Source organism: Arachis ipaensis, chromosome B2 (genome assembly GCF_059453495.1).
Source record: "Arachis ipaensis isolate K30076 ecotype BB chromosome B2, ASM5945349v1, whole genome shotgun sequence".
Lineage (NCBI taxonomy): Eukaryota > Viridiplantae > Streptophyta > Magnoliopsida > Fabales > Fabaceae > Arachis > Arachis ipaensis.
Genome location: NC_142437.1, coordinates 40879423 through 40895572, shown reverse-complemented (window position 1 = coordinate 40895572; position 16150 = coordinate 40879423). Strand labels below are relative to the sequence as shown.

At 38.5% G+C, this 16150-nt stretch overlaps 2 protein-coding genes and 1 long non-coding RNA gene across 5 annotated transcripts; 1 reads left to right on the top strand and 2 right to left on the bottom strand.

Moving 5' to 3' along the window:
* Positions 1 to 2813: 2813 nt before the first annotated feature.
* LOC107627149 (uncharacterized) lies at positions 2814 to 3314 on the bottom strand. Its single transcript, XM_016330008.1, has one exon. The coding sequence runs from the start codon at positions 3312 to 3314 to the stop codon at positions 2814 to 2816; it is 501 nt and encodes a 166-aa protein (XP_016185494.1).
* Positions 3315 to 5394: 2080 nt separating this feature from the next.
* Positions 5395 to 13750, top strand: LOC107627150 (PH, RCC1 and FYVE domains-containing protein 1-like). 3 transcript variants are annotated; one of them, XM_088505387.1, is made up of 10 exons: positions 5395 to 5571; positions 5832 to 5908; positions 6705 to 6791; positions 6894 to 6983; positions 7058 to 7144; positions 7229 to 7330; positions 7490 to 9559; positions 9663 to 9809; positions 12570 to 13006; positions 13193 to 13750. In XM_088505387.1, the coding sequence occupies exons 2-10, from the start codon at positions 5861 to 5863 to the stop codon at positions 13323 to 13325; spliced, it is 3201 nt and encodes a 1066-aa protein (XP_088361513.1). In that variant the 5' UTR covers positions 5395 to 5571; positions 5832 to 5860; the 3' UTR covers positions 13326 to 13750. The 3 variants fall into 3 exon arrangements, with proteins under 3 accessions (XP_088361513.1, XP_020971425.1, XP_088361514.1); XM_021115766.2 differs by having other exon boundaries at positions 5427 to 5571; positions 5846 to 5908; XM_088505388.1 differs by lacking the exon at positions 13193 to 13750 and having other exon boundaries at positions 5427 to 5571; positions 5856 to 5908; positions 12570 to 13105.
* A 1366-nt stretch (positions 13751 to 15116) lies between these two features.
* LOC110268808 (uncharacterized) lies at positions 15117 to 15578 on the bottom strand. The gene is made up of 3 exons (XR_015905285.1): positions 15547 to 15578; positions 15353 to 15455; positions 15117 to 15253 (listed from the first exon to the last, which is right to left on the bottom strand). It is a non-coding gene; the product is annotated as an uncharacterized LOC110268808 (long non-coding RNA).
* Positions 15579 to 16150: the final 572 nt, after the last annotated feature.

Genomic DNA, 16150 nt, shown 5'->3' with positions numbered 1-16150 from the left:
CAGAGGTGGTTGTCAGGCACGCGTTCATAGGTTGAGAATGGTGATGAGTGTCACGGATCATCACATCCATCATATTGAAGTACGAATGAACATCTTAGATAGAAACAAGCGTGTTTGAATAGAAAACAGAAATAATTGCATTAATTCATCGAGACACAGCAGAGCTCCTCACCTCCCAACAATGGAGTTTAGAGACTCATGCCGTCGAAGAGTACAAAGTTCCGATCTAAAATGTCATGAGGTCTAGAATAAATCTCTAAAAGTTGTTTAAATACTAAACTAGTAACCTAGGTTTACAGAAAATGAGTAAACTAAGATAGATAGTGCAGAAATCCACTTCTGGGGCCCACTTGGTGTGTGTTGGGGCTAAGACTTGAGATTTACACGTGCCTAGGCTGTTTCCAGAGTTAAACGCCAGGTTGTAACCTGTTTCTGGCATTTAACTCCAACTTGTAACCTGTTTCTGGCGTTTAACGCCAGAATGCAACATGGAACTGGCGTTTACGTCGTTTATCCTTGAGAAAAGTATAAACTATTATATATTGTTGGAAATTCCTGGATGTCTACATTCCAACGCAATTAAGAGCGCACCATTTGGACTCCTGTAGCTCCAGAAAATTCATTTCGAGTGCAGGGAGGTCAGAATCCAACAGCATCTGCAGTCCTTTTTCAGCCTGAATCAGATTTTTGCTCAGCTCCCTCAATTTCAGCCAGAAAATACCTGAAATCATAGAAAAACACACAAACTCATAGTAAAGTCCAGAAATATGAATTTTGCCTAGAAACCAATAAAAATATAATAAAAACTAACTAAAACATACTAAAAACTACATGAAATTACCCTCAAAAAGCGTATAAAATATCCGCTCATCAGCCGCTGAAGAGATGCGAACACGTTCTCTAGATCACCGATGAGGTCCTTAGCCTTGGTGGTCTTTACCAGAATGTCGTCTGCGTACACTTCCACCGACTTGCCGATAAGATCGTTGAATATCTTGTTCATTAGCCTTTGGTACGTAGCTCTTGCATTCTTCAGTCCAAATGGCATCACCTTATAGTAGTACGTTCCTCCTGGCATTATGAACACCATCTTCTCTTCATCTAGCCGGTGCATTGGTATCTGGATGTAACCAGAGTATGCGTCCATGAAACTCAGATACCGGTATCCCGCAGCCGCATCAACAAGAGCATCAATATTAGGGAGGGGGAAAGAATCCTTGGGGCACGCCTGGTTGAGGTCAGAATAGTCCACGCACATCCTCCATTTCCCGCTGGGCTTCCTAACTAGGACTACATTCGATAGCCAAGTCGAGTAGTCCAGTTCCCGGATAAATCCCGCCTCTAGCAGGCCGGCCGTTTGCCTGGCCACCTTGCCAGCTCTTTCCTGGGACATTTTCCTCCTCCTTTGCGCCACTGGCTTAGCCTCCGCCTTCACAGCTAGGTGGTGCGACATGATATGGGGGTCAATTCCCGGCATGTCGGCTGGTGTCCAGGCGAACAGGTCGCCATTTGCTCGGATCATCTCCACCAATGGTTCTTTTAAGTCATGAGGGAGGTTCCTATTCACGAAGGTGAACTTTTCTTTCGAGTCACCGAACCTGAATTTCTCAAGGTCTCCTTCGGGTTCTGGCCTGGGTTTGTCGTCGACTCGTGCATCTAGGTCTGTCAAGAAGACTCCGGATGCTTCTTTGGACTTCTTCCTTAGGGAGAGACTGGCTTTGTCGCAAGCGACCGCCGTTTCCAAATCTCCCCTGATAGATCCAATTGACCATTATCAGCAACAAACTTCATCACCAGTAGCTTAGTACAAATTACTGCTCCAAACTCATTGATGGTTTTCCTACCCAAGATGATGTTGTAGGCCGTAGAGTCCATTAAAATAATGAACTCCGCCATTACCGGCCTTTTCTCTCGGCCTCCTCCTATTGAGATCGGTAGGGAGACTATCCCATCAGGCTTAATAAAGTTGTCACCCAAGCCAACCACATCGTGCTGGTGGGTCCTTATGTCAGAGTCCCGGAGATCTAGAGCATAAAAAACGTTACGAAATAGGATGTTCGAATCGGCCCCGGTGTCCACGAGGATTCGCCTGACCAAACCAGTCCCCACTCTTGCTGTGATCACCATTGAAGGGTTTTCCGTTAAGTCGTCAAACCATTGGTCTTCTGGACCGAATGCTATTGGCTGAAATCTCCTGGGGGGAGGCGCGGGGTTAGATGATGATACTGCCAAGACATTGGTGTCCTTCCTGCATGCCGACTTTAACCTAGGAGCCACGTCTCTCCCGACCACAACATTCACGATCGTCAAGCCGCGTTCATTGTCCTCCTCGGGTTCTTGCCTCTGTCTCACAGCGCAGTTCTTGTCGTCGCCAGATCGACCGCGATCCCGCCTCCGAGGTTCTCTTATGAGGTGAGAGAATTCTGACAACTTGCCTTCCCGAATCGCCTGCTCCAGAGCATCTTTCAGGTCGAAACAATCTTGGGTCTTGTGGCCATAGCCCTTGTGGTAGTCGCAATAGAGGTTTTTGTTCCCTCCCGTCCTATCCTTGAGCTGTCGGGGCTTCAACAGGATGCCTTTATCGGTGATCTGCTGATAGACTTCAACAATTGGGGCTGCCAGGGGGTGTAGTTGGTAAACTTCCCTACCCGGGGGAACGGCTTGAAGGTTTTCGCCGGAGCTCCGTCCTTGGAGTGCTCCCTAGGCCTTTCCCCGTTACCGGGCTGACGAGCGTGGTTGTAGGGGGGCTGCCACTTGTTGGCTGCCATGACCTGGCTAACCTCTTCATCATTGATATATTCCCTAGCCACGTTTTAGATTTCTTGCATTGTCCACACGGGCTTGGTGGTAAGGCGTTTTCTAAAATCCTCGTTTAGCAACCCGTTCGTCAAGCACAAGCTGGACACCGAGTCAGTTAGGCCATCAATCTCCAAGCACTCGTCACTGAACCTATCCAGGTACTTCCTGGTCGGTTCGCCGCTTCTTTGTGTCATTCCGAGTAAGTTGATTGGGTGCTTCGCTTTAGCAATACGTGTGGTAAACTGAGCTAGGAAGGCGAGGGTGATATTCGCAAAGGTCGTCACGGAGCCTTGGGGGAGGGCATTGAACCAACGTATTACCGGTCCCGCTAGGGTGAAGGGGAAGGCGCGACATCTCACTTCATCGCCCACCCCTTCCAAGTTCATCCTGGCCTCGAAGGCTGTTAGATGCTCTTGGGGGTCTTGGGTCCCATCGTACCTCATGTCTGTTGGCTTATCGAAGTGCTTTGGTAGCCGGACCTCGAGGATAGAATGATGGAAAGGGGTTGCCCCCATGATTATGGGACGTCACGTTCTCCTTGTTCTTTCTCTGCTGTCTTCTCGGTTCCCCTCCGTAGTTTGTCTTGTCGGTGGTCGGGTGTAAATAAGGGGGTCTCGCCATCTTCTTGGCACCTCCCTGCTTTCCCCTTGACTTTTCGATTCTGATCGGGGGCTCGGTGTGTGTCTAGAACGACTTCTTCGGGGACTTCTCCCTCTTCTTTGAGGAGATCGGGAGCGATCTTGTCTAGGATCTGGTTGGTAGGGCTCTCGGCTTGCCAGCTCGCATTCCAAGTTCTGCACCCTATGTTGCAACTCCTGTATTATTCTGGCGCTGTCGCTGCCTGTTCCTTCAAAGGGGTGCCTCTCTTGAGAGCGCGAGGGTAACTCGGGTCATCGCGGGGGGGACCTTGTACGTTCGCGGGGAAGCCGCAGAGGCTATCCTACCGCTCCGGGGTGCCATTTCTCCTCCGCGTGGTTCGGCTCTGTCGTCTGCCTCCACAGGACCCAACAAAAAGTCCATTCAGGCCAGTCCCATAGACGGCGCCAATGTTCGGGACTTCGTGTGCCAGACGGGTCGGAGACATTCTTTGAGTGAGAAGGTGGGAATCGGCCTGGATCTGAGTCTGGTGAGCAGGATATGCGGACAGACGACCTCCCGAGTTGCTATGATGTAGGGGGAGCCACCTGCAATGACACTCCGACGTTTAAGTCAGAAATGATATAGATGGCAGTGAGAGTAAGGGAGGTAATGACGTACCTCGGGGGAGGGGTAGGACCCTCCCCATATATACCCTGTCAGTAGGGCGGGTCCCACAGGAGAGGTCCCTTTCCTGAAAGCTTCCTTTCCCAGCTATCACACAGCTGACTGCCAGGAGGTAGGTATCCCGAGTCGCAATCCGGTCGCGGGGTCTGCCAAATCAGCTAATCGGGTCCGATTGGATAACAACCCAGCCGGGTCGGGCCGAAACACATTTCTATCCTTCCAAAATGGTGACATTTTTCTAGTGGTCCTCCCTTAGTTTCTAATTTTATATTATTAAATCAGAAAATTACATACGATAAAAATAAAAAATTTAATAGAATTAACTTAACATTTAAACTAATAAAGTACAAATCAAACTTTTTAATTAAAATATTAATTATGTCATATGTCACTTTTACGTTAATTGGTCAATGTCAATAATAACAATCCATATTTGAGTCATCTTAATGTAGCTTACAAAGAAAATACGAATTTAATTTCGGAAAGATGTTAATGTTATTATAGTAAAAATTTTTAAATTTTTTATTTTGATAAATAGAAAATAAATTTTGCTTCTTTTTATAATTTTTAAATTTTTATAATTAAAATTTATCTTTCTTGTATTCTAAGAACACATGATTAAGTTTATAAATTAAAAAAAGTTTTTATCAAAAATATAAAAAATTATTAAAATTTTTAATATATTTATTAAATAAAAATATTTAAAATTTTTTACTAATAATAAACTTATCAAATACATAATAACTAAACCTTTACAATTATTAGATCATTTATCCATACTAAACTATTCGAACTCTTAATAATATAACTTATTCAATATAAAAATATGAGAAAATGACAAATAGGTCCCTGACCTTTTGTTCCGCGGACATTTTCGTCCCTGATCATTGAAAAATACTTTTAAATTCCTGACCTTCACAAAACTTGGACGGATCAGTCCCTGACGGAGGCATTTGGACGGAGGGACTAATCCGTCCAAGTTTTGTGAAGGTCAAGGACTTAAAAGTATTTTTCAATGGTCAGAGACAAAAATGTCTGCAGAACAAAAGGTTAAGGACCTATTTGTCCTTTTCTCTAAAAATATTATTCTTACACTAAAATTAATCATTAAAATTAATTATTATTATATTTATATATAAATATATATGTAATTTAATATATTACTAATATATATTTATATTTTAATATATATTTTATACTAATAATTATTTTAATTATTAATTTTAATATACGGCGTAACTTAGTCCTATTCAATATTGTGTTTATACGTAATGCTAAAGAAACTTTAGTGCAACCGATGGACATATAGCCTTGAAAAACTAAGAAAATAATGTTAAAAAAACTAAGACGAAGGTGAAGCATAGTGTGTTTAGTTAAAGAAGCGCGCCAATATCTCAAACCCGTCTCTTCTACGTAACTTTCGCATTCTCTCTCTCTCTCTCACACACAACTGCTCATTGCAATCATTCTCAGAAATTCATCACACCCTTCTTCATGCTAATTTCAGAGGTACTTTTGCCAAAATTTCAATCTTTTTTGGTGCTGAATGAAAGATCTTCATCTGGATCATTCTATGGTTTCTAAATCTGTCCCCCAAGCATATCCATTTTTGAGCTTCAAGCATTTTCCTTTTTCCCAAAAGATAAAACAAATTAAAAGAATAAAAATATTTAATGCTTTCTTTGGGGAAAATTTCAATGTTAAGGTATTTTTGGTGATTTTGATGAGAGGCCCAAGTAGAAAGCATGGTGCTTGAGTTTTTTCTTCAGTTGTTCTCTTGCAGTTTCTTTCAGATGGAATGGCAGATCCAGCTAGTTATGGGAATTATGACCGTGATATTGAGCAAGTTAGTTCCAATCTTAGAAAATTTGACTCTGCAGATTATATTTGTTTAATTGAAGGAATTATCATCAACTTTTGTGTCCATATGAACATACATTGAGTTAACAGATATTATGAAAAGATAACTCAAAATATTAGGGCTCTTTCCTTTGATTTTTTTATTGTTCATATGCAATCTTTGTGAATTGGAAGGTATGACTATTGATGGTACTCCACCTACAATTTATTTGATTGCTTGTGTGGCCACTATAGCAGTAGACTTCTTGAACATTTTTCACTGAACATCAAGGTTGCGTTTGGGATGAGGAACATGATGAGACAGATGCAAAAAATGGGAAACAAATGCTCTTCTTTATGAGATGCATATAGAGACAGTTTGTTTCAATCTTGCCATGTCTATCTTCTGTTTCACCAACCATATCTATATACCTCCATATCTGAGTATTTGTGTCTTTAAGACCAACCAAATAGGAGCCCAATATATTACAATTAGTGGATAATGGAACACAAGCAGAATACTGGTACTAAATAAGCAAATGTATAGGGAACACAATCTTTCATTCAAATGGAACGCTATTTAGTTATTTACCATTTTCTTACATAGTTTTTGATTGGGTAATGATTAGATTCACTTCTTAGCTTATCAATGGGAAATATATTAAGTAAAATAGTGATCAATAAAGTAGTTCTTTTTTTATGCAATAAGAATTTGTTGATAGTATTATATTTTCCAATATTGATTATAATGATGAGGTGCCTTAGGTATTAAAAGTTAATTTTCATTTTACATCTTGATGCAGGCACTAATTATTTTAAAAAAGGGCAGCCAATTAGTAAAGTATTGTCGAAAAGGGAAGCCAAAAGTTGTTCCATTTAGGCTCTCAGCAGTAAGTTTCTTTTTTTTTTGTGAAAAGTTTACATGCATGCATATCATATAGTTTGAATTTCACATCTTTGTATAAAAGGTTCATACTTTATGCCATTGACAGGATGAAACAAAGCTGATTTGGCTTTCTCATGGAAAGGAAAAGAGTCTAAAGTTATCTTCTGTTTCACGCATCGTCCCTGGACAGAGAACAGTATGTGACATGCTTGTTATTTGGATACTATATTTATTTAGGATGCAATTAACCCAAATATATCAATTTTGTAGGCTGTCTTTAGAAGATATTTGCGCCCTGAAAAGGACTACCTGTCATTTTCACTTATTTACAAAAAAGGGGAACGATCACTTGATTTGGTTAGAAAACATAGTAACTTCCATCACATTGATTTCTTGCAGAAAACTTCAACTATATTGATTTTCCTTATTTCATGTTTCTAGATCTGCAAGGACAAAGCTGAGGTGGAGGTATGGTTTGCGGGCCTTAACGCATTAATATCTTCTGGACATAATAGTAAGCGCCCTAGAAGTGAGTTTACAGATGTGAGTTTCAATGGAATTTCTTTGAATGATACTCTAATTCCAATTAATTCCTTTAGTCTCTAATTAATTGGTTTCTTATATATGATAATTCTATTGGTTATCTAAAATTTAAGTTTTTGGAGAAATGAATTAACCATCTTTCCTTAATTTCATTTGCAGGATTGTTCTGACTTTGCTCATAATGAACGTCCTTTTGGAGTGGCATTAGAGTTTGCTTCAACCATCGCCCGTGGCAGGTTTTCTGTGGATTCATCTTCTCATGAGTCTTCATTGGATTCAGCTGGATCAGATGTGGCACCAGAAGCTTCAAATATGCCACTGAGGACAAGTGGAGGAGATGGTTCTTCTCGTATCAGTGTGTCAAGTGTTGGCTGTGCAAGTAGTGTATTGTCCGGACAAGACGACATAGAATCTCTCGGAGATGTCTTCATATGGGGAAGAATTTGGGCACATGGAGCCTCACACGATGGGTTTGGGAGTCAGGTCCTTTCGACAAAGAATGTGCTAACTCCTAAGTCATTAGAGTCTAATATTGTTATTGATGTCCATCAGATCGGGTGTGGTGTACATCACATTGCTCTCATTACAAGGCAAGGAGAGGTGTTTACATGGGGAGATGACTCTGGAGGGAGACTTGGTCATGGGCTTCATAAAAATCGTGGGAGACTGCAACTCGTGGAGTCTTTAGCTGTTACTAGTGTAGGTTTTGTTGCATGTGGTGAATACCATACTTGTGCTCTGTCTACACATGGTGATATATTTACTTGGGGTGATGACATACATAATGCAGGACTTCTTGGGCATGGCACTGAAGTGAGCCATTGGATACCAAAGAAGATTGGAGGACCTTTAGATGGACTTCTCGTTGTATCTGTAGCATGTGGCACATGGCATTCAGCATTGGTTACCTCCATTGGAAAACTGTTTACCTTTGGTGATGGAAAATTCGGTGTCTTGGGCCATGGAGATCGAGATAGTGTATCATATCCGAAGGAGGTGCGCCTAATGTGTGGACAAAGGGCAATCAAAGTTGCATGTGGAGTATGGCACACTGCAGCAATTATAGAGGTTGTTGATCATTGTGGTACAAATGCATCTTCATCTAGGAAGCTTTTCACATGGGGCGATGGCGACCAATATCGTCTTGGCCATGCTAGCAAGGATACCTATCTTCAACCAACTTGTGTCTCTGCACTGAGTGACTATAGTTTTCATCAGGTAGCATGTGGGACCACTATGACTGTTGCCCTCACTGCCTCTGGTCAGGTCTTTACTATGGGAGAAACTAAATATGGTCAACTAGGAAATCCAATGTCCAATGGAAGAACACCAAGTCTGGTCAAAGATAATTTAGTAGGCGAGGTTGTAGAGGAAATATCATGTGGTTCACATCATGTTGCTGTGGTGACTTCAAAAGGTGAACTATATACATGGGGCAGAGGTGCCAATGGAAGATTGGGACATGGAGACACAGATGACCATAACACACCAATTTTGGTTGAAGCTTTTAGAGACAGACACGTAAAGCATGTTTCGTGTGGTTCAAGCTTTACATTTTGTGTATGCATACATAAGTGGATTTCTGGAGCTGACCAATCACTTTGCTCTGGTTGCCGGCAACCATTTGGTTTTACAAGAAAAAGGCATAATTGTTATAATTGTGGATTGGTGTATTGCCATCCTTGTAGCTCCAAAAAGTCAATAAGAGCAGCATTGGCTCCAACACCTAGCAAACCACATCGTGTGTGTGATTCTTGTTATTCCAAGCTTAAAGTTCATGAGACTAGCAGTGCTTCTTCCACTTATAATAAGGATGTTACTCGTGCTCATAGAAAGGAAAGATTTGATACAAGAGAGGCAAAGAATGCGAAAATTCTCTCATCTCGCAGCACCGATCCTGTAAAATACTTTGAGACATTGACGGGTAAGAATATAACTTTGCATGACTTTTCTTCCACAGTCCGAGTTGCTCAAGCTCCTTTGCGTATTCCAATGGATGATGTGTTTCCAAGTTCATCTAGTGTCATGCAGAATGCTTCTGTTCCCATTACACAATCAAGTCAACCTCCAACTCCACCTACACCAAGTAATTTAAGACCTCCATCACCGTATGCAAGGAGACCAAGTCCACCACGTTCTACTTCCCCCGGATTTTCAAGAAGCCTCATTGATAGTTTAAAGAAGACAAATGATCTTTTGAATCAAGAAGTCTCTAAATTAAAAAACCAAGTAAATTTTAGTCTTAACATGCTTTAGGTTTAGTTCTTAATCCTCATATCAACATGTCTTGTTGATTAATTATTTCTTATGAATGTTTATTTTCTGGATAAAGAATCAAAATTTGAAGCAGAAGAGTGACATGCAAGATATCAAGATTCGGGAACTTGAGAAAAAGATTGAGGAATCTACCTCATTGATTAAAGAGGAATCATCTAAGCATAGAATACTGAAGGAATATCTCCAGTGCATGACAGATCAGGTACCTCTATTGAACATTGTTAAAGCATTACTTATCAAGATTGGCATAAAATTGAAATGAAAAATCATACAATTGGCAAGAAAATATGTCTGTGTAGTTTAAGAATCAAATCCCATTGATGAACCTGTTAATCCCATTGATGAAAATATGTGTGTAGTTCTCAAATCCCTTACTCTCAATGACGATTCTTTTATCTTCAGATTTTCTCATCTTTGTGGATAAAGAATGAAAATTATTCTCCTTTGTTGATATTGTGGTTTTAGATAAGTAAGTCAGAAAGAGAAGACAAAATAGGGATTGATCAAACATGCGTCCAATAATAAATTACTAGATTTTGGTGCATGTGTTGGATGAGACAAATATTTTTGGAGGTCCATGAAAGCGTTTTGTTATTCTAACACCATAAGAGTTAAGAAAACATTAATTGATCAAACACAGTTAAGTTAGTTATCTTTATTCTTTATGAAGAGCTAAATTTTGAACAGGAACTTCTGTGAATTAAAAGAAATAAAAGTTTTCAAAGTTCAAACAATTGAAATATGTTGAAGGATCTTTTGATTTGGTGACCTTTGGCAGCTAATTGAGTCGGTTAATTAAATAGTATAAAGTAAAAACTTTGTTTTTAATCTTCGAATATAATAAATATCCAATTTTTACTCCGACAAAAGTTTCAAATGACAAATATGATGGTTTCAGTGGCTAAGAGAAGGGGGGTTGAATCTTAGCCCCCTTTTAGCTTAGTAACACTTGCTGGCCTTTGAACTCCTGAGCAATAGAAACAGAATTGGAGTAGAGAAGAGAGAAAATTACACCCAGATATATCCTGGTTTAGCTGCTAAGTGCAGTGCAGCCTACATCCAGTCTCCATACAAACATAATGGAATTTCACTATAATCTTCCTGATTACAATTTGTAAAGTGCTAACCCAACTTACAAGGGGATTCCCACAGAATCATGAAACACAACATAGATGAACAAAGGAACTCTAAGGACATCTATGGCTTTTTTCTTTTAATTTTGCGCTTTCTGCCTTTTTCCGCTCTATGACTTTTTCATACAAACCTCACTGTTTGCCTTTTTTCCATGAGACTCAAGACATGACAAAATTAAACAGAAAAATACTAAACAGAATACATTGAAGGAGAAGAAAAACTGCTAGCTTAGGTAACTCTGAGACTTCTGTGCCTTGCACTCTCAAATCTTACTCCTTGCTCCAAACAGTGGCTGTTCTCCCTTTTTATAGAAGAGAGAAGCCTTCACACTTGAAGCCAAAACCCAAGTCAACTTCTTCTTCTTCAAGAAACAGAACTGGTTCGGCCACACAGAGAGAGAAGAGATAATCATGCAAAACCCAAAATGCAATTACCTCTAGTCCTTCCTTGGTCATCACTCTTCATCAATCTGAGCTCTCCATCCTTGGCTTGATCTCCAAGATGGATTTCTGGCCCTTGATGCTTCATGATGATGATGATGACTTCATCTGCTTCAATCTCTGCCTCTACCATCACTTCGCCACTCTAGCTACTTCCTGTGGTGGTTGAGTAGAATCAAAGACAAGCCATGCCTCCAAGAGTCTCTTCCTTGCTGGCTGAATCTTCTTCCTTCTTTTTGAGCATGAAGAGCTCGAGATTACTTCACCAAATCTAACCATATTTGGTGAAAATCTCAGCCATAACACTTTTATTTTGTTATGTTTTCTTGCCATCATTGTGATGGTCTTGTAGCTTGCCCTTTCTTCAATTTGGTAGCTAAGTTTTGCTTTCATGGTTTCCTGTGTAATAACCGAAGAAGAGAAGCAAAGATGAGAAAGAGGAGAGAGAAATTTGAACATTAGCTAATGGATAATGATAAAGTGAAATTAAAGTCCAACTTCCCTTGTATAAGGTAGCGTGTAGAGTTACTGAACCCATCAAATCAATTTCTCTCTCTCACATTTATGTTTTCAATGCTAGCAAATTAAATTTGAAATCCATCCAAAGTAAAGAAATGGGATCTGTGGGAAAGCACGAGGCAAATGATAACATTTGCTTTCTGATGGATATTGGATCAAGCATTGGTTCTTATAGCATCAAAATTAATTTGGGCTTGTAGCAATAATAGCTTCAATTTGGCCCAAATAAAACACAACATTGTTTCAGCCACTATGATCACAATTAGATTAATATCAAGGCTGAGTGTTCATAGGCATATTGGGCTTGCACCAGAATTTCATTTTCAGCCCAATATTAAAAACCTGGAACAAAATTATTAATCAATATATATTAAATGAAAATCAGATTAATAATTTTGTAATTAATTATTTTAATAATATTTAGTCATCACAAATATTAATTTAGAGTTTTCCAAACTCATCAAAATCAATTTCTTAAGACTTAAAAATCTTTAGTCCCTCTATACAAATAAGTACATTTAAAAATTTTCAATACTTTTATAAGGAAGGACCGACTAACATGCCACTTTTTAAATGGTGAAAAAATGTGGGAACTTTGAAATACCAATGGACTAATTTGTCCTATGAATTTGTTAGAGACCAAAATGGATATTTAGTTATTTACTCTCGATATTACAAATATGGAATCTTGTACGTACCCACTAGCAAAAGTGTTTTACTCTCACATCTACTTTTAATAGCATGTCATTTAAAAATGATTGATATTGGTGATTATGATTTCTAGCATGTCATTTAAAAAGTGTTTTACTCTCACATCTACATTTGTTTTCTTTTATTTATTTGTTTATCTATCTATTTGTGGGTTTCAGTTGAGGGAAGTGACTGAGAACTTGCCACCAGTTCCTGACTATGAATCTTTAATAACCTTGCATACTCATGCTGAGACATTTCTTAAAGAAAATATGGAATTCAAATCCTTATTTGCATCAACGTTGGAATCAAAGTCACAAAGTGCAAATGATATACATGGCGCAGACAATGACTCTCGTAAACAGCCAGAACAAAAAATGGAAGAAACCGTTGATGCTGCTGAAGCTGGTTCATCTATGAATGGAGGAAATGCTCTTCAAGAAAGCAATGAGTCATCTTTGTTGAGTCCAAATAAGCCAAGATCATCTAATCCTCACAGACCCGGGAATGAGAAACAAGAAGAAATAGTGACCATCGAACAATTTGAACGTGGTGTTTATGTAACATTTGTAGAATTACCTTCTGGTGGAAAAGTTTTTAAACGAATTAGATTCAGGTACTGGTCACTTGCTAATACAATAAATTCTCAGATGATATTTCATATTCCATCTGAAATTTACTAATGATTCAATCTTTGAAAATTCATGCTTCTCAATATGGGGATGTGCATTGCATGTGACTAAAGCATTGTAAGGATATGATTTCATCTATTCTTGTTTTCTTTTTTTTCTTCTCGGTGCAGTAAGCGCAAATTTGACGAGACTCAAGCAGCAGAATGGTGGAACCAAAACAAAGATAGGGTGCTTATGAAATATAGTCCAGAATCTGTACAGGATGCAGCTACTGGCTCATCTATTAGCCCTACCAGAAGTTGAATTCATGTTGAGGCATAACCTTCCTCTTAGGGTGTGTAGTTGGGGGCAAAAAAATGGGGCATATGAAGTTCTTCCATAGAATTTTCACCCCAATGATATAGATTAGAAGCATAATCAATTTACCAAGTGTATAGATCAGTATTAGGAAAAGTAGTTCAAAATTACAATACTCTGGATATGACCTGTAACAGAGGATAGAATGGTAGGAATAACAAAAAGGTTTAGTTATAGCAAGATTTTGATGTTAACTTGCTTTAGATTATGGAGCTCTGATAAGTTTTTTTTTTTTTTTCTTTCTTTTTGAGCCATCACATGAGACAGCTCTTAATTTTGGTATTGTACATCTCTACATGTGTAACTTTAACTCCTTTAACATGTCTAGAGAAGCAAGAAATGCATGAATGACGGATAATGTTACAAGCTCAGTTACATTTCTATAGATGGTCAGTCAAGCTTCTTGCTTCATTGATGTTTTGACTACCTTTGACTAAAAATAATTTGATTATATATATTTGTTAAAGTTAAACTTCTGTTAATTCGTTCTATTAAAATTTTTTGTTATATGCACTTGAGTAGAATACATAACTACTCCTAAAATGAACAAAGTTATAGATTTCTCACCAAAAACAGCAAGACTCTAAAAAGTGTTAAACCTAAACAAATTGATATGTTATTAATGACGAGGATGTTCCAATTTTGCCTGCATAAAGAAAAGGACGAGATTAATATCGGACTAAAATTGAGCTTAACGGGATCCAATGGACTATTTGTAATGAGTTATTGAGTTACTAAATGAACATCCCTTATACTATCTAGAATAACCATCTGAGTACTAGGATAATAAATGAACATTTCCCATACTATCTAGAATAACCATCTGAGTACTAGGGATAATAAACATCTTCCCAAAAGCTTAAACCGATTTTGGGGTTTACCAAGGATCAAACTCTTGACCTTTCGAATTTAGAGTTCTAATACCATGTCATGATACCACTCATTCCAAAAGCTTCAGCTGATGGGAAAATGTAACACTAATGATTATATCTCTAATACTCCCTAAACCTCCATTGTACATATTGTACAAATATTTTATTGGATCCTCATACTTTCCCTTATTTTAAAGAAGTTTTGTTGATTATAATTGCACAAATTTTTTCAAGTCTAATATTTTCCTCTTAGAGTAAATCCCAATAGTGGTCTTTAAGATTCACGCAACTACTCAATTTAGTCTTTGAGGTTCTAATTTTCTCATAGTGATCCTCCACATTCAGTTCCAGACACCATAGTAGTCCCTATGATGGAGTACTATGTGGTTATTCTATTTCACGGTTATTTCCAGGGATCTTAGACCCACAAACGGGACAATCTCGAAGACAGTGCATTCTCATTCTCATTATCCCCTAAAGACTTAAATCGTTTCAAGTCATTATCCTTCCCCAACTGAATTCCAGAACTGCTATTATCAGACCAAATAATCAATTCATCATTCACCATAAAGTTAAAAATGCAGAGGCAAACTGAATTTAAGGACATGTTAAATTGTGAGATGCTACTTGTCTTGGGAGTTCAAAGTTCAAACAGTTGGTGGGCATTAATAGTTGATATTAGAAAGATAAAGAAATGGAAAAGTGAAGTTATAGGATGGTATGCCTGGTTAGGAGGAAGGGTTAGGGAGAGAATGGAATGGCGATTGGAAGGAAGCGACGCCGTTTTCCGATCAAACGAACCAAGCTTTCTCTTCCAGTCAGCATCTTAATTCGCCACTAAATTACAACAACATCATGATTAAAGGTGAACAAAGCGCGCCGAAGAGTTTCAACTTTCAACCTTTCGGGAACCGAATGAAATGAAAACCCTCACATTTTCCAGCAATGAAATATATGTGTAAAGTGGTTGTCCTATAATTTTTTCAAATTCATGAATGTTGCCTGATTCAAGAAAAAGAAAAGTAAGAAGAAGAGGAACACAATTCAGACAATTAGAGATGAATTAGAATTTTATAATGGAAAAGGGATTAAATTGGATACCATTACAATCTTGCCACATCATCTAGCGATTAGTTACCTCCAGCAGTCACATTAACATTCCGTCAACTGAGTTAGCATCCAAAATAATCTATAGTGTCTAAAACTGAATGTGGAGGACCACTGTTAAAAAATTAAAACTTGGAAGACCAAATTAAATAATTACGTGAATATCAGAAACCACTATAAAAATTTACCCGCATCATCCAATTTTCAAATGAAAATTTTCTCATACAATTCTTTTATTATGTCTGATTTGTAGTTAAAAAGGAATAAGCTTAAAACAGCCAAGAAAGCATGGAAGAACATAACTAACACATTTCGATTCAAAATCTGCAAACTAAAATTCCCAAACCCATCAAAAACCACCGTTCAACACCTCATTTCAACCTTTCATATTCCCTTACTCATCTCAAACTTATCATAACCTCTAAAAAGCGTTTCCTTCGCCACTCTCTCACGACTCCTTGGATCCCACTCACTCTTTTATTATTATTTGTACTTCCCATCACTACGACCACCATGTTCAACGCAAGAACTTCACGGCTGTACACATAGATTTCCTCTCCGCCAACGAGGCTTCTCATGTGTCTGGTGTAATAACAAAATAAATAATAATAACTTAAATTAAACTAGAAAAGAAGAAAAATAAATAAAACTTAGCTTATGGAGATTATTCCACTTCATTTTTTTCTTCATACTTATCACATACTCATCACCGTCTCCTTTTAATTCTCATTTCCTTCTTCTCTCCCTCTTTTCGTTTTGGTTAAAGATTTGTTTTTTATTCTCTTAAGATGT

What these genes read in the sequence shown, in the direction of transcription:
- LOC107627149 (XM_016330008.1), bottom strand. Translation starts at nt 3,314, where the DNA reads ATGGGGGCAACCCCTTTCCATCATTCTATCCTCGAGGTCCGGCTACCA.
- LOC107627150 (XM_021115766.2), top strand. An exon ending in TTCCATTTAGGCTCTCAGCA is followed by an intron (nt 6,792 to 6,893) that starts GTAAGTTTCTTT and finishes TGCCATTGACAG; the next exon opens with GATGAAACAAAGCTGATTTG. An exon ending in TCGTCCCTGGACAGAGAACA is followed by an intron (nt 6,984 to 7,057) that starts GTATGTGACATG and finishes TCAATTTTGTAG; the next exon opens with GCTGTCTTTAGAAGATATTT.